This window comes from Plectropomus leopardus, chromosome 21, assembly GCF_008729295.1.
Source record: "Plectropomus leopardus isolate mb chromosome 21, YSFRI_Pleo_2.0, whole genome shotgun sequence".
NCBI lineage: Eukaryota > Metazoa > Chordata > Actinopteri > Perciformes > Serranidae > Plectropomus > Plectropomus leopardus.
Genome location: NC_056483.1, coordinates 434,019 through 454,845, shown reverse-complemented (window position 1 = coordinate 454,845; position 20,827 = coordinate 434,019). Strand labels below are relative to the sequence as shown.

The window sequence follows — 20,827 nt, the reverse complement described above, 5'->3', positions numbered from 1 at the left end:
TGTGTGTCCTCCATCTGTTGTGGAAAGCCCTTCCTGAACCTGCTGAGCCCACCAGACCTTAGTCCACACACACACACACACACACACACACACACACACACACACACACAACACACACACACACACACACACACACACACACACACACACACACACCCCAGAGAAATCAATTTGACATCCTGGGTGATATTTTATCAGCAAAGGACTACATTATCTCACACACACACACACACACACACACACACACACACACACACACACACACACACACACACACACACACACACACACACTCGGCTGCTGTATCCTCCTGCAGTCCCAGACAATTAGCGCAGCAGCTAATTTGTCTTCTCTGACAGCAGAACAAATGCTAATGCTCGGCCGGGTCGTTACTTCCTCTCGCCTACAGACCGTCAACACACTCAGTTTCATAACTTCTGCAGGATAATTGACGAATTGAGGACTAATTGAATCTACAAAGTTCTACAAATTTACCTCAAACATTGTTTACACCTGCACACACACACATCTGGTGAAAGGCTGACTACATATCAGCGAACATATCAGCAATTTAACCCTTTGAGAAAACAAAAGAAGAAAAGAATAAAGCAACGAGCAGCTCACTAAGATACTGTGAGGAGATGCAGAGGTGATCTGACTCTGCGGCGGACGGCGATTACAGGCGAAGGCAGAGGCAGAGCGCCTCGGCTGTTATTAATGAAAGATAACGAAGGCTGCAGCTCCATCCAGCTCTGACACACCGAGAGGTCGAACCACAGGCCGACATCCAGTACTAAGACGTGTGTGTGCGTCATTTCTGAATCAAGGAGGTTACCTGATTACACGCACCGACACTAACTGCTGTCCAGAAGGAGCTAAAATAACACTTTTTTTAAAGATGTGCAGGAATGACGCAGAAAATGCACCAACAAAAAGTCACTTTACTATCTGACGTACGTCACATGAAACAGAGTCAAAGTCGAGGATTTACAGTTAAAGTACTAAACTACCGTATTGACCCGAATATAGGACGAAATATGTGAGTGTACGTTACATATGAAGTTAATTAACTCATTAGCTGAGAAGAGGTGGGAAATATTAAGCGTATACTTCCTCCTTTTCGAACATGTAAGACGCAATTTCTGGTCGCTTATTTGAATCTGTTAATTGAGTATGGGTTATCATCCATTTTTGTGATTGCCATTTTGTTTAATTTTCATCTTTTTCTGTTAAATAAACATCTATATGACACATGTGGAGATCCTCGGTTTGAGATATACGTCACCTAAAGCTGTCGGACAAATGTAACGCTCAAAAAGTTCAATATTTGTCTCTGAGACGGAGTGAAAGAGAAAATGGCCTGAAATAAAAATACTAGATTCCAGAGTATAATAAAGAGTAGATCAGATCTTTGCTGGCGGCTGTGAGCTGCAGGCAGCTGCTGCCTGACAGCGAGGACGTCTCTCTGCAGATGTGTGTGTGCCTGACCCTCTGCAGGCCTCTAACTTTGTCACCATAAACATTATGAATCATCAGCACAGATGTTCCCTTCAGTCCGGTCGCCGTAGCCTTTGATTTGGACCTCCTCCAGCGTCTCTGCTCCACATCAAAGCTTCTGCACATTTTGACTAGATTTGCATTTTTTTCTGCCAATTAAAAGCAGAGGTCGGGTTTGTTTACATCTGCCGCGCCGGCTTCACTTTCCTCAGCGTGACATTAAACACCAAATAAAGCTGCAGTCGCAGGAAGCCGCCGTAAATGCGTCTTTCTGCAGCGAGGGGGAGGTTAGGCGCATTAAATATTCATTCAGAAAGAAAAAGAAACACTGGGAAGTGTGCACACTTGATGTTTGGGAAGTTTTGTATCAGATATTTTTAAATCGCAAGTTGAAAGATGTTTCATTCAAAACTTTCGTCAGTTTTATTCAGCCTGTAAGTGGCATCATTTGTTTGCCTGCTGGTGTATTTTGTGCATTTTATTTATTTTGTCTGTACTTTCTCGTTTTAATATTAAACAAACTCGTACTGGAGCAAAATGTGCTTTTCAAATTACACAAAGTATACACTGAAGTGATTTTCTGCTTTCACGGAGTTAAGAATTTTAACCGACATCAGTCCTGATCATAAATATCAAATTTTTATTAATTTTCAGAATTTTATGTAACTATGTTGTTAGATTAAAACACACACACACCAAAAAAAATATTTTCAAGATAGTACATGCTAAAAAGATATTTTTTGTATGACAGTCTGGGATATGTCAGTGATTCAAAAAAAGCATTGATTTTTATACATTATTATTATTTTTTTGCAGTGTCAAATACTCACACTCATATCGCTCTGCACACAAACTACGCTTCTCAAAATTAGGATTTAAAAAATATTATACATTAATATGATTTTCTGCTTTCATTGAGTTAACTTTTAACCAACATCAGTCCTAATCATAAATATTAAATATTTAATTTCCAGAATTTTAACCCTTTAAATGCCAAGTTTTTATCATGATGCCACTATGATTTTAGATGAAAAAAAAAAAAATTATATTTAATCTCCTCCGTGCTCAGTGTGTGAGTGTAGCTGCTGACAGTCTGGGATATGTCAGTGTGTGAGTGTAGCTGCTGACAGTCTGGGATTTGTCAGTGTGTGAGTGTAGCTGCTGACAGTCTGGGATATGTCAGTGTGTGAGTGTAGCTGCTGACAGTCTGGGATATGTCAGTGTGTGAGTGTAGCTGCTGACAGTCTGGGATAGTGGAAATAGCATGTATTTCCTCCATATGCCAAATATGGTCAAAATGACCTCATCAGGTGGAAAATAGTCAAAATGACAAATTCAGAGTCAAAAGCCCAGAATGACACCCAGAAATAATACAAGTCCTGTTTTTCTGCTTTTACACACACACACACACACACACACACACACACACACACACACAGCACATTAGGTAATGAATTTAGATAGGAAATGCAGAGATCAATATGATGTTCAACACGGTGAAACATAACAACACACACACACACACACACACACACACACACACACACACACTCTCTCTCTCTCTCTCTCTCTCTCTCTCTCTCTCTTTTCCACCTACTTCAGTGTGCAGAACAAGCGGTGCAGAAGAGTTTGGTGATCCGCAGCAGACGACTGGAGCAGAGAGGATGGATGGTTGGACGGTTGGATGGATGGATGGATGGATGGATGTGCTGGTTGGCGATCAGTTTCGGGTCACGGGCTGATGTCGTCCCAGACAGATTGTTCCGGTGGTCTGAGCACGGGAGGAAGCGATCGATGGGGGACGTCGGAGGCCTTGATCCGCCGAGCAGAAAAGAAGAAGACGGGAGAAAAACTCAATCTGCGGCTCACAGCGGAGACTCAAAGACAAACTACCAACATCACACTCACTCCTGTCCACACTTTCTGGACTTTTCTCACTTCATCCAGTCTGCTTTTAAACCGTTTTCTCAAGAATCACACAGACAGCATAATATTTTACAGCAGCAACGATAAATAATCTGCAGCTGTTTTCGTCATCACTGAGTCACTTTAATGCAAAAATGGCAGAAAAAGGCGTTTTCAGCCTCTTTTGTATTATATATTTAATATGTCCTGCACTGTAAATACAAACTGTTTGTTTAAACTCACAGTTAGTTTTTTTTAATCAATTTTTTTACTCATTTATTTTCAGTTTACTCATTTTGTTGTCCTTATAATTGTTTTGTCTAACTATACTCTTATTTTTGTTTTTATTATATTTTAAGTTTTCTAAAGACCCAAAACACAGTCACTATAAAATGTTAGAGCTGGAACGATAAGTCAGCAGAAAAATAAACGCCAACCATTCTGATCATCATCGACTCATTTTTAATGTCACAAAAAATAGTTTTCGGCCTCTTGAATATGGTGATTTCCTGCACTGTAACACAAAGGGTTTTAACTTAAAATAAGTTTATTTTATTTTTTATTAACAGTTTACTCATTTATTTTGTTGTCCTAACAATCATTTTGTCTAATTAAACTGTTAGTTTTGTTTCATTATATTTTAAATATTTGTCAGTTGTTAAATATTGAAAATAAATAATTGAAAAAAAAGTTTGTGTCAGGCTGCCTTAAATTTTCAAGTTGACTTAATCTGAGAAAACAAGTTCAATCAATACAAAATTACAAAATTACCTCGACTCGCCTTCTTTAATTCAGTCTACTTAAATTTTTAAGATAGCCCGTACACTAGCTTTTTTAAGTTAAACTCAAAAAAATCAGGTTATTTTCTTTTACTTTTTACTTTTTTTTGCTAATTTTTGATTAATTTTTTTCCTCTTTCGTTGCTTTTTGCCTTCTCTCATGTTTTTGACAGAAATCGAGCCACTTTGCTCATGTTTCAGAGGGTTAAAATAATCTCCAAACTTTTTTTTCCTCAAGCCTGCGAATCTTTACAGCTTTATACGTGAACTCAGGATGTTGGCCCATACTGGGTCACTTTCCGACCTGAGCGCTCTTTTTGTCCACATTATAAAATACTCGTCGTCTTCAGGTTGTGGACTACAGTCGACATTTGCATGTCTTTTTTTACCATTAAGGTTTGTAAAGTATGGTTTTTGGCTCTTGAAGCTCCTGGTGTGGGAGTTTTGAAGTTGTGCAGAGACAGAGCTGTCACACAGTCTGAGCCGCTGACTGAAGGCCTGCGAGTGTTTCGGGGAACGGATGATGTCAACGAGTCCTCACAGGTATAGCAGAAGAGCGCCGTGTGTCCCCGCAGAGCCAGCTGACTGATGGACGGCTCTGCAGGAGCGACAGATCAATAAAGGAGGATTTTCCCTCAGTCCCGGCTGACTGGACGAACTCTCTGCGTCTCACCGGAGCTTTCAGTGTGAATCCGGCAGATCAACAGACGCTGCTGTCAGTGTCACTGTTCACACTGAGCCGCTAAATGCTTTTTATCCAGTCTCTCAATCCAGCGTCACGACGGCTGCTTCACTATCAAACGCTCGCTGTCTTCAGACCCATGCGGGGAGGTTTCCCTCAAAGTTGTTGGCGATCAACTTGAACTGAAATAAAACTAAAATCTTCACAGACAAAAAGAACACATACTAGAAATATTTGTGTGTTTTAAGTTTGAGCTGGGAAGAGTCCATCGTTGAAATCTGCAAACCCAGACCAGAAGGACTTAAAACTGTCTGAGCTGATCCCGACGGGAGAATTTAAGTCACGTTTAAAAGGTCCAGAAAATAGCGCTATTGGTCAATGTGACTGCTACTCCAACGAAAACTGAAACCTGATGATTGCACCTTTTCGCATTTTAGCCGGAGATTGTGCTCGCTCTTTGTATTGTGTGGTAGCTGCATTTGTCTGTCTGTATTTATTGTTGTAACCTTGTTTTAAGCTGCCCTCTTTGCCAGGTCAAGAGATTTGAAATCTCAGTGAGTCGTTTACCTGCTTAAATAAAGGATATATATACATATATATATAAACCCCAAGACTAATTTTCTGCCACATTTTGTGTCAAACCTTTATGAGGTGCAGGTGAGTCCCTGTGGCTCGCTGATTTTGAACACTTTTGATTTGAGTGAACGGAGCGACCATTCAATAAAAAGCCTCAGTCAGCTGTTTTTAAGTTATAAAAAAAAGTCATTGTTTCCAGCATTACACTCTAATTACGGCCCGTCAGCCAAATCTAAATCCAATCTAAAATCCTAAAACGTCTTAAAATCCTAGAAACATCCAAAGACCTTAAAATCATCCTAAAATCCTTAAAACATCCTTAAGTCCTTGAAATCCCAGTAATGTCTCAAAATCCAAAAAAACGTCCAAAACTCAAAGAAACGTCCTCAAATTGAGACAAATACTAAAATCTGAAAAATCTCCAAAACTTCCTAAATCCTAGAAATGTTCCAAGATCGTAAAAACGATGTAAAAAAGAAATCCTTAAAATGTCCAAAAATCCTAGAAATGACCTCAAATTCAAGAATTGCCCTAAAATCCCAGAAACATTCTTAAGTTTAAAAAAATGCCCAAAAATCTGAGAAATTACCTAAAATCCTAGAATTGTCCTAAAATCCCAGAAACATCCTAAAACCATGGAAACATCATGAAATCCTAGAAACGTCCAAGACTCGGAGAAATGTCCTCAAATCCCAGAAATGTCTTAAAGTCACACATGTATGGCATTTTTCAAAATCTAGGTAAAGTGAATAAAATAACTGCAGTTTCTGTTGACTTTAACCTCGACTGAGGTTTTACCAAAAAATGACCAGGTACTGTCCACAGCGCAAACTAACAAAAAATGTAAATAAAATAAAAAACAAGTCGAGTCAGGCAGAACCGAGCCGTAACCGAGTTTTTACCAACACACACACTCTGTGGTCAGCATTTACCCAAAGACACACAGCGTAAACACAATCACTGCAACACACACACACACACACACACACACAGCAGTGCCATTGACCTTTACACTGAAAGACAGCAGGACATCAACAAACAGGATGTGTCTCTGACCTTTCACACATCCACTGCTAAAGAGCATACTGTACGCACGCACGCACGCACACACACACACACACACACACACACACTGAACGATGAGTCTGTATTAATGATTGTGTGACAGAGCATCTGTGTTGTCCTCTCTAACGAGACAAATGTCCACTCTAAATACAAATGTCCTCTCTGACCCTCGTCATGTTTCGCTCTGCGAACACTTGATATGATGTGATTATAAAAAACACTGAAAACACGTTAGAAATAACTTACAAGAACACTTTAAAGGGTTTTATTTTTTATAAAAATGTGGCTCATAAGGAGGTAACTGCTCCAGAGGTAAATATTGTTCTTTTCACCGCACTACATTTATCTCACAGCAAGTTACTTTGTGATTTAAGATATCTACACACAAAACATAGTGCAGAAAATATGGTGATAAAGGTCCAGTAAAAAACCATTAATCCATAATGCAAAGCTTTTTTTAGAGGTTTAAGTCATTTTTTCTGTTGTTTTTTTTAACACCTTCATAAATACAAGTGCTCCTCTTTCTATTAAACTTATTGTATGTAGTGCACAGCATGCACCACCAGTACAAAACAGTCTGCCTTTAAAGCTGCAGCTCTGTGAGGAATGTTTTTGTGGCAGAAAATGCTGCCCTAAACAAGCACCGTTTGGGGAAAATAAACCACCATGTGAGGTGACACGCTGCCGAGTTGAGTCCAAAGGTCAAACTCCTAGTCTTTAAACGATAAAAATGTCCTAAAAAGTCCTAAAATCCTGAAAAGGTCCTAAAATCGTAGAAACATACTAAAATCTGAGAAATCTCCTAAAATCCCCAAAACATCCTGAAATCTGAGACATGTATTCAAATCCAAAAATAAGCTCAAATCCTAGAAAAGATCCTAGAAATGTCCTAGGATCCTAAAAACTCCTTCAATGTGAGAAACTTCCTAAAATCTTATAAATGCCCTTAAACTCTAAAAAAAAATGTCTTATAATCCCCAAAATGTCCTGAAATCCTGTAAACATTCAAAAACTGTAGAAACAATCTTAAAAACCTCCTAAAATCCAAGAAACAAATCCTAAAAAAAAAAAAAAAAAAAAAAAAAATAGCACAAGCAATGAGTGTGTTGATAAGTTATAATTTTAAGGATTTTTTGTTTGTTTGTTTTGTCCCTATTTTCAAGAGTGAGTGATATATAACGGCCACATTTTGAAAATATTAATATTAATATTCAAAAATTAAGGACTAAGAGTAAAAAATAATAATTTGAGAAAGCTACTAAAGTCTTAGAAACACCCTTAAACCCTAAAGAGGTCCCAAAGGGTTTTTTTATTTAAGGGTTTTTTTGGTTTTGTTTTGTCTTTTTATCTGAATGAGTGAAATATAACTGCAGCATTTTAAAACTTTTAGACTATTTTACCTGATTGTACTAAATACTTCCCGAAGGACGACTTCAAATGCAGGACTTTGGCTTGTAACAGTACTTGTACGGTGTGTCTTTAGTACTTTTACTGCAGTAAATGATGTAAATACTTCACCACAGAGTCAAGGTGAGCTCACTCTGATCAGGTAAATTAACAGGAAGGTCATTAAAAGAAACCACACACGTGCACATGGTTACCTCACGTGCGTGCCTGATAACAAACATGCACTTTTGGGATATTCTGAAGTGTGATATGTATCGAGGCCATAAATATTTAACTCTTTAAAACACTGAAATCAGTCTGACTTCAGAGCTGCAGCTCAGTTTGTACAACATGCTGCCTCAAAACAAGCACGTTTTGGAGGGAAAAACACCGCCGTGTGAGGCGACACGCGGCCGCTTTGAGTCCTAAAGTGAGCCGCTTTCCCCTCATAACATCGTCCATTCACTAAAACGTGTCGTTATTGTTAAAAAGTGCATTTTTAGGAGGTTAAAATGAGCAAAGCTAACTCACCTTCTGTCTCACTGCAGCGTTGGACTGACACTCAGCAGGCGGGGGCGCGCCTGAGTGTCTACTGTACTTTAAACCCTCTTCGAAATGTATTCAAATATTTTGATTTTTATCTTTATTTCTGAGAGTACAGTATCTCAATATAACACTTAAAATCATGACAGGAGAGAATAAAATAAATAAGAAAAGAGGTGTGTTTTTGTTCAGGCGCGCTGCGGACACGCGTCATTTCGGGGTCCTGAGTTTTAAACGGTCAAGCAGCAGCCGGACTGGCAGCATGATGGCGGCGTCCTCACGCGCACAGGTGATCTCGCTGTACAGGATGATGCTGACGGAGAGCTACAAGTTCCCCTCGTACAACTACAGGTGAGAGATGACGTGCGACGCGCGTGAACGCACCTGCGGGGCCGTTTGAAGCGGCTGTCATTGGCGGGAAGAGGCATGCTAACGGCGTGCTAACGGCTAACGGCTGTGTTTACATCAGCCGCCGTGACGTCACAGCCGTTACTAAACGCTCACAGAGCAAAAAAAACATCCAAAAAAATCACAATTTTAACTTAAAAACACCCCGAAGATCAATTTATTCATAACTGTACAAACTCTGACGCTTCCTCAGGGTTTCCCGCCTATCCTAAAAAAAATCTCGACAGCCATTTAATCCACAAAACTTAAAAAAAAAAAGACCTTAATTGGCGTCAAAATGTCTTAAATCCGTTTTATAAAAAGTCTCAATAATGCTCAGGATTTACATCACTCTTTACTCCTGACATCCTAACGTCCTGTTTTATGTTGTGTTTATAATTCAGGGTTGTCTTTTTTAGAGCTGCTCTGTGGGACAGTAAAGTTCAACTTAAATATCACAATAACAGGTAATTTATAAATAATAATAATTCACTGAATGTCTCTTTTTGACCTGAACAGTCTGAATGTAACTATTTAGTTTCCACAGTGTATTTTAGACTTATTGTAGGAGCTGAGCTGCAAATTCACTGATTACACTCAAATACACAATCTGGACTACATTTAGGACACATGCATCAACACACACACAGTTATCACAACAGGAAGAAGAAAAGAGACTAAAATGAGACAAACAGTCACTGAAGGGTTAAATATGCTTCAGATATCTACTGAGACGTACAACAGTGTGTGTTTGTATGTGCAGCAGTTTGTGTGTGTGTGCGTGCGTGTGCACGCGCGCAGCAGAGCTTGTAGTAGTAGTAGTACTGTATGTGTGTGCATGTAGCACTGTGTGTTTGTGTGTAGTGGGTGTGTGTGCGCGCGCGTGTGCACCTGTGTGAGGGTGTGCGCAGCTGTGTGTGTGTGCGCGCACTAGTTTGTGTGTGAGTGTGTGTGTGTGTGTGTGTGTGTGTGTGTGTGCACCTGTGTGTGGGGGGGTGTATGTGTGTGCAGCTGTGTGTGTGTGTGTGTGTGTGTGTGTGTGTGTGTGTGTGTCCGTGTCCCCGTTAGCCGCGGCCCTCTGACCTGGTTAGCGCGTGCCTCAGCGTGCTCGGCCTAACTGAGTGCGACTCGCCCTGCTTTGTATTTTGGGGAATCGATCCCGGCCCGCCGCCCTCTCCGCTGATACTGTTTGCTTCAGACGGCGATGTGATTAATATCGAGTTTAATCTGCCGAAGCTGCAGCCGTGTGTTTTTGATGCGGTGTGTCTGACGTCGTTTGTATCGACCTGCGTTTTGGTTGATCCCTCTGCGTTTGTTTTCTGCAGTCCAGCTGATGGAGCTTCTCCTCTGCTGCTGCTTCACCTCGTTTGTCTGTTAAAGTCCTGTGAAATCCAAAATTACCAGTGTGGGCTGGATGAATATTCCTCTCGGAGCTCCGTCAGATATTATTGTGGTGATGAAGTGATTTATTTTGTCCTCAGTGTTTCTGTTTTAGGAGAATTTGTTTTTATTATGAAAACCAACTTCTCCCAAATTCTACTTGAAGTCTTTGACCTGTTTTTTTATCAACTGATTTATCATTTTGTGCATTTTTTCTGTTGTCAAACAGAAGTTAAAAAAATAATTATAAAAAAAAAATAAAAAATTACATACACATGCACATGAGACTATAATTAGCCACCTTAAATTCCAGGGATACTCAACTGGTTTTGCTTGGGGGCCTCTTTTGCAGCAGGGGGCCAGGGGCCAGTCACAGCAGCCCCATTCATGTTTGTAGGATTTTAGGGTATTTGTAGGATAATCAGACATTTCTAGGTTTTTAAGACATTTCTCAGATTTTTTTCCCAGACATTTCTGGGATTTTAGGAAATTTCCAGAGTTTTTAAATGTTTCTAGGATCTGAACATTTCTCAGATTTTAGGACATTTCTCAAAATCTTTAATGTTTCTCGGATTTTAGTATGTTTCTAGTATTTTAGGACATCAGTGTCTCAGCTGTGTCCTCTGTCGGGGGTGTGGGGGATCCTCCAGTGGCTCTTTTTTTGACTAACAAGCTCTATGTTGATGCTGTTTTATGCTCTCTGACACCTGATGGAGACTAAAAGGACAAAAAAATTCAGAGTGTGAATCACTTTATTTTTACTGTTAATTAGAAAATGGTCTGGGGGCCACCAGGGGCCCTATCAGGGGCCAGATTCGGCCTGTGAGTTGAGTATCACTGCTACAGTCCTTCCACCTGGCTTCACCTTGAGGAAAGTTGGCAGCAGCTCTGAGGATGAATTTCACTCGGTTGCTGTGGTGTGTGAGTTGTTGGCACCTTGTAACTTTATGTTACTATTTTGCACCTTTTTTTCTTATTCTTGGCACCTTGTTTTTTTACTATTCAATATGTTTTTACATTTGTAATTTCCTGTACCTCATAGCTGCTGCAACACTGCAGGTTTCCCCGCTGTGGGACTAATAAAGGATCATCTTATCTTTAAGGCGATGCAGGATGCAGAATAACGGCACAAACTCTGGTGTAAAAGTGGCGTCCACAAGCAGTCGGAGCACAGTTTTATTTATATATATTAAAATTATTTAACTGAATTTCTTTATATATAACGTTAGGAGCCGAACTCGTGAAGCAGCACACTCATCGTCAGCGTTTGAGTAACCTGCCTCTGTGTGTGTGTGTGTGTGTGTGTGTGTGTGTGTGTGTGTGTGTGTGTGTGTGTGTGTGTGTGTGTGTGTGTGTGTGTGTGTGTTTGGGGTGAGGTTGGGACAGCATCTTCAACTGTCACAACACTCGGCGCTCTGCACGGACATCAGAGAGCCACCGCTCCCTGCTAGCCTTCATGCGGGCTGCCGCTGTGTTGAATTATTGAACGGCCAGATGAGAAATGGCCTCATCCTCCTCCTCTTCCTCCTCTCTTCCTCCTCCTCCTCCTCCTCCTCCTGCTCCTGCTGGTGGTCCAAATAACATGAGATCCACCCGCCTGGTCCGGTGCACCGCCTCATGGACCTCGTATATTAAATTGATAATAATTTAAAAAGTATGATGATAATATTTAGAATTATAAACATAATATTTAAAACATTTTTCAAATTCCACACCCAAAGGCAGCAAAATAAAACAGATATATCTTAAAATCATCACGTTTTCAAAAACAAGTGTTAAAAAAAGTCGGCGTATAAAAACCAATGCAGTGTCTGAAAAGGTAAGAGTAGGACACAGTAATTTTCTTGTTTTATTTGGAGAAGAAAAATTCAAATGTTATTTTCTGTGTTTCATGTTCAAAAGCTGAGTGTCGGAGTCATGTTATCTGTTGCAGTCTTGCGTCCTGCATCAGAAACACCTTTGCTGGTGCTGTGGAGAGAACTGCAGCTGATGTTTGTCCTGTTGCTGGCGTCTTTGTGACAAACACAGTTTCTTGATTTTTAAGAATGAGGGAAGCAGGGAGCAGGTTCGAGCGGCGTCTCGGGCTTCCCCTCTCTGAAGCTCCAGTTTGTGGTGGAAACAGTGAGCCGGTGTTCTCGTTGGATTGTTGTGGAGTGACCTGAATATGCCAGACGTTGCTGCAGGCTGTTTTTTGTTGTCTGACTACAATAACAGCTGATGCAGACGCTCACAGCGCTTCCTGGGAGGAGAGGTGGGAGAGTTTGGCTGAATTTGGAGAGCTTTGTCACAGAAAGAGAGAGAGGAGAGAGAAACATGGAAATAAAGTGAAGTGAGATGAAACATTCATGATTCTCTGCAGGAAAATTAGATCTGTGCAGCAGCTAATAATAACAGGAAGCCGAACACAAACACAGAAATGCAATTTAAACACAAATCGAGAGAGTTTGGGTTTTTATTTCAGCACAATAAATGAAAAGCATTATCGGGCTCTCTGTGATGAGCTGTGGGAGGATTGATTGGAGAACAGAAACACGGACGGACGAATCGAGCTGAACAGAGGCCCTGAAGGATGGCACAAACGTCAGAGAGGAATAAAACGAGTCAGAGCGCTGGAGAATATATTAAAGATTAAAAGAGAAGTTAGTGGAGATTCATGGAGAAACAAATTAAGTGTAGGGCGTCCGCGGGACCTTGAAAAGCCTTAAAAATACTTGTGCCTGAACAGAGTTATAAACAGTGTTTGAAGTGCTCTCCCAAAGGTTGCTCATCTCTTTTGTTTCTTTATTTACATTCCTTTTGTGTCTGAGATACTGAGCACTGTATTACTGATGCTTGTTTGTGTCTGATTTTAGGGAGATTTTAGCCAGTACTGTTTTTGTTATCGTTGTTTATTTTTGTTTGGCCATAGCACGAGGCGTGATGTTTTTGGCTTGTCTGGGAGTTTTGTGAATGTGAGTTTGGCACAAACATCCCTGTGAAATCAGTGATAAACTGGTTAAAAATTTTTGGCCAAAGGTCAAAGTCACGGTGACCTTGTGATTGCGATATCTAAAAAAAACCTTATGGGAATCTCTTCAGATTTGGCACAAACATCCACTTGGACTCAACAATGAACTGATTAGAATTTGGCGGTCAAAGGTCAAGGTGACCTCACAAAATGTGTTTCCGGATATAAAATAATACAAGTTTATAGAAATCCACAATACCGTCAAAAATAGGTTCGTACGTGCACCTGTCGCTGCTTTTCAGCAGCCGTCATGTTATCAGCCTGGCCAATTATCGTGGCCGATATTTTGCATTTTGCTCATTATCTGTATCTGCATTTTATTTTGATGATAAAATTAAGTCTTTAAAAAGGGCAAAGAAAGTGTCAGCATGGGAGGAACTTCAACTTTGTAAAACCTCAGGGAGTTATTTTTATTTATTCATTTTTAATTGAAAGTTTTACTCGACTTTACAAAAAAAAAAAGTTGCCGGGAACTTGCTGTATACGATGATGAAAGTTTCAGTTTTGATTAAACATTTGCTAAAGGCATTTAAACACAGTTTTGTGTTGGAGATTGTTGTAAAACAAATTCTAAGTAGTGACGAAAGATTTTTATTTTTCTTGTAAATGAATATTGGTTCCAAATATTGATTACCGGCCCTGAAAAACCATTATTGGCCAGTTTTATTTTGAAAGTCACAGGCAAACAACCTATTCTGTCCTCGAGGTACGAGGACACGTGGTTTATTCGCAGTGAGAAAGTGAACTTGCGTCTTTTCTTAGTTTAAATGTTTTAATATTTTCCAGTAAAGACTGGCCGGTCTGCCTTTAGAAACACCTTTGAAAAACCCTGCAGGGCTCCGAGCCCTCAGGTGTGCTGGACGGAGGGAGAGATGGAGGAGGAAGAAGCGCTCTGTCAGAAGTAGGTCATTTCTCTGCGTAGGAACAACAACAAAACAACATCAGATAACAAACTGATTCAGTGTTTCTGTCTTTTTATGTGAGCTGACTCAAATTCAGTCTCTCACTCCGTCGCTCTTTTTCTGTTTGTCACGATGCCTCTCCATCTGTCTCTCCTCTCTGCCGTTTTCATTTCTCTCTATTCAAAGAAAAACTGATCTCCTCCTGTTTGTCTTTACTCGCCTCCTTCCTTTCCGTCCATCTCGTCTCCTCCTCTCCTCGTCCAAAGATCATACGACAGAATTCCCTCTGAAGTTTCCAGTCACGCCAAGTTTTAGAAAATTATACACAGAATCGGCTCACTGCCTCTTTAGATGAAGAGTATTTGTTTCAAAGCCAAACACGAGAGTCGGTAATGAACAATAACTAAATAAATAATAATTACAGGTGTAATTATTATAAAAACACAACTTTAATCAAGTTTGAGAACTTGTGAAAGTCAGATTAAAAAGAAAAATCAAAGCAGAGGTCAAGTCTAGTCTAGGTCAGACTCAAAAAACACGTTCCCATGATGCATCTCAACCTGTAAATCTTTCAAAGTCAAATTAATCTGCAGGAATTATTGTATTTTTCTTTTCAACATTCAACATTCAGTGAGGTTTGAATCTTAACTACGTGATAAAAACGTATATTTGCAGTACTTCCTGCAGATATAAGGTCACGTTACAAACAGTGAATCAAACATCAAAGATGTGTTTGGTCTTAAAGAAGCAACCCAGTCGCCAGGTTCAGCTACACGTAACGCGTGCGTTACTATTAGGGATGTAACGATCCATTGATCAGCGTCAATATATCGATTAAATGAGCAACGATCCCAACTGATCCATATCATCCTCTTTCAGATGTGCTTTTATTGTGAAATGTGCGTCACAGTGACACAGCGTCAGCGATGACGAAGAGATCAGCCAAGAGAAAGATGATGAGGATTACATCATTTACTCAGGATCGGTGTGGTGCAGTGCATTCTGGTAGTTGTAGGTTTTCTGTGGTCAAGTGTTTGTGTCTTTCTGCCGCAGAGACGGCTCGGTTTTCCGTGAGGACGCTCTTCATATCGGTGAAATACGTCTTTAATGATATTCTGGACCTTTATCACGTGCTCCGTCACTAAACAAACTCCACGCAGCCTTTTAACGTGACTTTGTGAAACTTTGAGTCTCCGCTCCGTCATCGCGTGTGACTTCCTGTCCAGAGGAGACTCTGAGCTGCGGGACGTGCGTCCGGCGGTCACCTCCTCCCACCCGTTGATCACTTTTTTTTTTTGGGTAATCTCTTTGTTGTTGCGTCTTTTTGTTTTGCTCATTAGCGGCGGAGCTCGTTACGCTGAGTCCATTATCTGAGTCAGTTTGATGGAGGAGCCCGAAGGCCTCGTCTCCGGCCTCCCAAAAAAAACACAGAGAGACGGACGTTTGAATGACAAACTCCGAGCTGCTCCGTCTCCTTCAGCTGCTGAGGAGTCGTCCTTCTTCTTCTCCTTCGTTTAATGTTTCTCTTTCAAACCATTCTTCTTCTGTTAGATTGAATCCTTTCTCCCTCGTGTCCTCATTTCTTTTATTGGATTTTTTTGTTTTATTTTCCATCTTTGATCCTCTGCTCTCACACTTCTGTCGTCCCGTCTTTCCTTTTTCCGTTTTCCGCCGTTCCCCTCCTCTTTGTCTAATTTTTTTCTTTACATTATCTTTACTTCATTCTCTGCCTCCTTCCATATTTTACTTTACTTTTAACATTTCTTTCCATCTTTTTCATTTTCCTCCCTCAAATGTCCCAAAAACAGATAAAAGTCCTAAAATCCTAGATATGTCCTAATACTCTAGATATGTCCCAAAATATGAGAAAAGTCCCAAAGTCCTAGAAATGTCCTAAAATCCTAGAAACACCCTAAATCCTGCAACGTCCTGCAAACCTCCCTAAATCCTTGAAATGTCCCAAAATATGAGAAAAGTCCTAAAATCTAGAAATGTCTGAAAGTAAGATGAATGTCCTAAAATCCTAAAAATGTCCTAAAATATGAGAATTGTCCAAAAATCCAACGAACTTGCTAAAAACCTGGAAATGTCCTACAATCATAGAAATGTCCTTAAATCTTGGGAATGTCCTAGAAATGTCTCAGTATCTTAGGATGTAGGAATTGTTTTAACTTTCGTCCCTCATTCTTCCTCTCCTTCCTCACTGATTTCTGATTTTCATCCTTTTCTTTTCTCTTTTTGCATGTTTTCTTTCTTCTTCTCATCTCTCATTAGTTCCATGATCCCTCCATCCTTCGCCTCCTCCCTCCTTCCCTCCGCTCACCTTCAGGCCGACCCAAACCTGTCTCCTCATCGCTCCTCCCTCGTGTCCTTGCGTCGCTCCTCCTCGCCGTGTTTAACCTCAGCATGTAAATCAGATCCATCACACTTTTATTGGTTCTGTCTTAAATCCTAAATGAGCCGGAGACGCGCAGACAGACGGACGAGATGAATGGCTTTGCCGGGCAGCGCCGTAACTTCCTCAAGGTCGATGTTGTAGTTTCCCACATCAGAGGAGCTGCCAGCTGTAATGAGGCCCGAGTCTATCAGCAGAAAAGAGCTGGAAATTAAACCAATAATCATTTTCTCCTCAGCGGCTCCTGCCAGGGAACGCTCCCAGTTTGTCAGCTTTCATTTACCTCCTCCTGCCCAGTTCAGAGCTGTGGACTCTGTGGACATCAGGTCCGCTGCCGTCTGTGTGTCTGTATGTTTAGATTTTACACCGACTGCGTGTTAAAATAGGAGGTCAAATCCTAGAAATGTCCTAAAATCCTAGAAACATCTTAAAAATGTCCTAAAAACTTTTAAGCATCCTAAAGTCCTTGATATGTCCTAAAATCTTAGAAATGTCCCAAAATATGAGAAATGTCCTAAAATAATAGAAAAATCCTAAAATCTTAGAAACACCCGAAAATTTTAAAAATGTCCTAAAATCCTAGAAATGTATTTAAATCATAGAAATGTCCTAAAATCCTTGAAATGTCTTAAAATCTTAGAAATGAAGCAAAATACAAAAACACCCTAAAATCCTAGAAATATCCCAGAATACTTGAAATGTCCTTAAATCAAACAACCACGCTGAAATCCAAGAAATGTCATAAAGTCCTGGAAATGTCCTAAATTCCTAAAAATAAATACCAAAATCCCAAATCTTTGAAATGGCTTACACTTTGAGGAATGTCTTAAAATACGACAAATGGCCTAAAATCTTGAAAACATCCTAAATTGTAGAAATGTCCCAAAATATGAAAAAAGTCTTAAAATCTTTAAAAAAATAAAATAAAAAAAAAAAAAATAAATCCTTTAATCCTAGAAAAATCTTTAAATATGAGAAAAATCCTTAAATAAGAGAAATGTCCTAAAATCCTAGAAATGTCCCAAAATACTAGAAACTGGGGCCGCTGTGACGGCCCCTGGCTTCCTTAAATTTCACAAACGTGGCCCCCAGACAAAGCATGCCGAGTGTCCCTGCTGTATGTTTACACTCTCCAAACTAAGTGTGCTCTGGGGGCCCGCTGTGCTCAGATTTGGGCCCCTGATGTGAAGTCCTCCTCAGTCTCTGCTGACACAGCAGAGACTCCACATGTTGTTGTTGTTTGTTTTGCCGCCCTGAGCTCGTTTCATCTGCTCTCGTTTTCGTGTTTGTCACCTGTGATGTCGTTCGGGTTTCGGTGTTGTTGGTTTTGTTGTTTGCTTTTAGAAATCGCTCCGAGGGCTTTTACACCACACGTTTGTCGTTTTCATTATATTCTGTGTGCTTTCTTTACCGCACGCTGCTGTCTGTTTGTTTTTTCTCTCTGTAAATGGATTAAATGACACTGTGTGTGTGTGTGTGTGTGTGTGTGTGTGTGTGTGTGTGTGTGTGTATTGCAGGACCTATGCGGTGCGGCGGGTGCGCGATGCCTTCAGGGCCAACAAGACAGTGCAGGATCCAAAAACTGTGGAGAGACTGATGCTGGAGGGACAGCAGACACTGGCACTGATACAGAGACAGGTAACACACACACACACACACAAACACACACACACACACACACACACACACACACACACACACACACACACACACTTAATCAGCGTCAGGTCTTTTCCTGCATTTATATTTTTACGGGTAAATTTAACATTTTAGCAAACAAATGTCGGGACTGACGGTGGAGTCCCAACTTTAATGCTGAGATTTCCGTTCGGCTGACGGGAGACGCTCGGAGAAACACAGCTGTAAGATTAAAGCAGCACATCTGCAGAAGAAAAGACAAACGTGTGAGCACATCAAAAACAAACCCAAAAAACACGTAGTACCACAGAACAGGCTGAAGGGCCACTTCTGCAAAATGTCAGGGGGCCAGGGGCCAAACGCAGCAGCTCCACACATGTTTCTAGGATTTTGGGATATTTCTAGAACTTAAGGGCATTTCTGACATTTTGGGCTGTTCCTAGAATTTTAGGACAAGTCTTGGATTTCGGAACAGTTGTTTGATTTGAGGACATTTCTCAGATTTTAGGACAGTTGGATTTTATTACATTTCTAGCAATTTAGTACGTTTCTCGGATTGAAGGACATTTGCAGGATTCAAAGACATGTATTGTTTTTCGGGATGTTCTTTTGGGGGATTTTAGGATGTTTCTAGGATTTGAGAACATTTAAGACTTTAGGGTATATCTAGGATTTGAAGACATTTCTAGGATTGTAGTATGTTTAGCGTAGAGGACAGCAGATGAGACACACACACACTGCACATCAGTGGACTGTGTGAGTCCCGTTTGACTGGAGTTGTGTGTGTTTTCTGCGCTGCATCTCGCCCACACACTGACTCCTGGATTAAATGCATCAGAGGACGAATACGCACCTTGTTACAACCTCGCTGCATTACTACAGGCTTCTGGAAAAATCTATATCACACACACACACACACACACACACACACACACACACACACACAGGGGTAAACATACGCGCTTGTTGTGGGAGAGGCTGCTTGTGTTTGTTGCTCTCTGGCTGCAGGTTTCCTCCCCCGTGTGCAGATCCATACAGTGTGTTCTCAGAGAGAGAGGGGGGAGGAGGGGTGGCAGACTCGTTGGTGCATTTTAGATTAAACATCTTGTTTCAAATGTCAATGAAGGAAAAATAAAACCACGTTCAAAGAGCCACAACAGCTAAAACATTCACTCTCCGTGCAGCAGAAAGTTAAGGCTTCGGTCCTTTTTGTCATCAGGTCGTGACCGTAGGTTACATGCAATTATGTAACGTATAGCCGTGGTGTTTTGCTGTTTTCATGCTGGTATTTTCCCGCGAATTTCCTTATAATGGCCCCACGATGTAATTGTTTGTTTATCCGATATGCGTCTCAACCTGAATGAAAAACATGATATCCAGAGCATCCAGAGTTTTTGCAGCAGAGAGCAGAGGATCCTGTCTATCCGTCATCAGCTTACATGCCGTGCACATGTGGTATTTCAGCATAACTGCACCGAATCCTGTAGATATATCGATCTAAAATAATAACCACAATATCTCAAACATTCATTATTCTTGCTTTTTTATCACAGGAGGGGGGCAGCTGCGGTGTGACTTTTTAATTTAAAATAGATATAAAATACTGACTTTTCAAGCTGTTTGTCCCTCACCTAAGCCAAAATTAAAAACACAAGTCCCCCCTTAGTGCTTCTTTTTTTTAAATACCTGACCCGTTTAGCAGCACCACTTTCCCCTCAAAAATAACGAACCGTCCCTATCCCGAAACATCGAGGGAGGCTACCAATGTGCAGACCGCTGAGTCCAGTTAGAGTCCGACTGAGGTGTTTACATGTCGAAATAGCTCGACTTCCACTCGTTATCTGCGTGTTTTTGTCAGGTTGTACCTTTATAATTGTGACAATGTGACAAATAAACTTAATGTCATGTTGCTTGCTATTTATTGTATATTTATTTATTTTTATTTTATTTATTTATTTATTTTTGCTATTTTATGCAGGATTTATTTTTATTTTTATTTCTTCTGCTCCATCTAGTTAAAATGTAACAGTCAGGAATATTTCTATTCAGACTAAGCTGCGGATAAAGAAACACACCTGTCCTAAATCCTCTGTGTGTTTGTTAAACTCTGAGATCTGACGGAGTCCGATTCTGTCCGACCCTCCTGAGAGCCGTAACGGGGGCCGGGGCCAGTCACCCCCCCCACCGCCACGCCGACCTCTCAGACCTGGCAGGTATAACTCACCGCCCAATGTGGCATTTAATCTCAATTGAGCCAAAATGGCCGAAGGCTGTGTGACATTGCGGTGACATTAAGCAGCAGTAATCTGTGAGGAATGGCTCTTCAGAGGCCGCCGCGCACACACACACTTAGAGAAACACACTTTCTGCTGGACTTGATAATGTTATGGCTTTATCATTTATGTGTGTTTGTGTGTAGATCCATCTGGACACACACTGCACACACACACACACACACACACACTGCACACACACACACACACACACACACTGAACACACACACACACNCACACACACACAGACACACACACTGAAGACACACACACACACACACACACACTGAACATACACACACACACACACACACACACACACTGAACACACACACACACACACACACACCAAACACACACACACACACAAACACACACACTGAACACTGAACACACACACACACACACACA

At 40.8% G+C, this 20,827-nt stretch overlaps 2 protein-coding genes across 2 annotated transcripts in view; one reads left to right on the top strand and one right to left on the bottom strand.

The window, feature by feature from the left end:
• The window catches only part of fars2 (phenylalanyl-tRNA synthetase 2, mitochondrial), a 75,001-nt gene extending 66,488 nt beyond the window's left edge, over positions 1–8,513 (bottom strand). Inside the window, exons 1-2 of the mRNA XM_042510854.1 lie at positions 8,422–8,513; positions 3,095–3,309 (exon numbers count right to left, since the gene is read on the bottom strand). The gene's annotated coding sequence lies outside the window, so the exon portion shown is untranslated. The remainder of the gene's footprint in view (positions 1–3,094; positions 3,310–8,421) is intronic.
• Positions 8,514–8,659: 146 nt separating this feature from the next.
• Positions 8,660–20,827, top strand: part of LOC121960403 (LYR motif-containing protein 4B) — a 16,836-nt gene continuing 4,668 nt past the window's right edge. The window contains exons 1-2 of the mRNA XM_042510075.1: positions 8,660–8,784; positions 18,022–18,142. Coding sequence (XP_042366009.1) covers positions 8,696–8,784; positions 18,022–18,142 — 210 coding nt within the window. The 5' untranslated portion in view covers positions 8,660–8,695. The remainder of the gene's footprint in view (positions 8,785–18,021; positions 18,143–20,827) is intronic.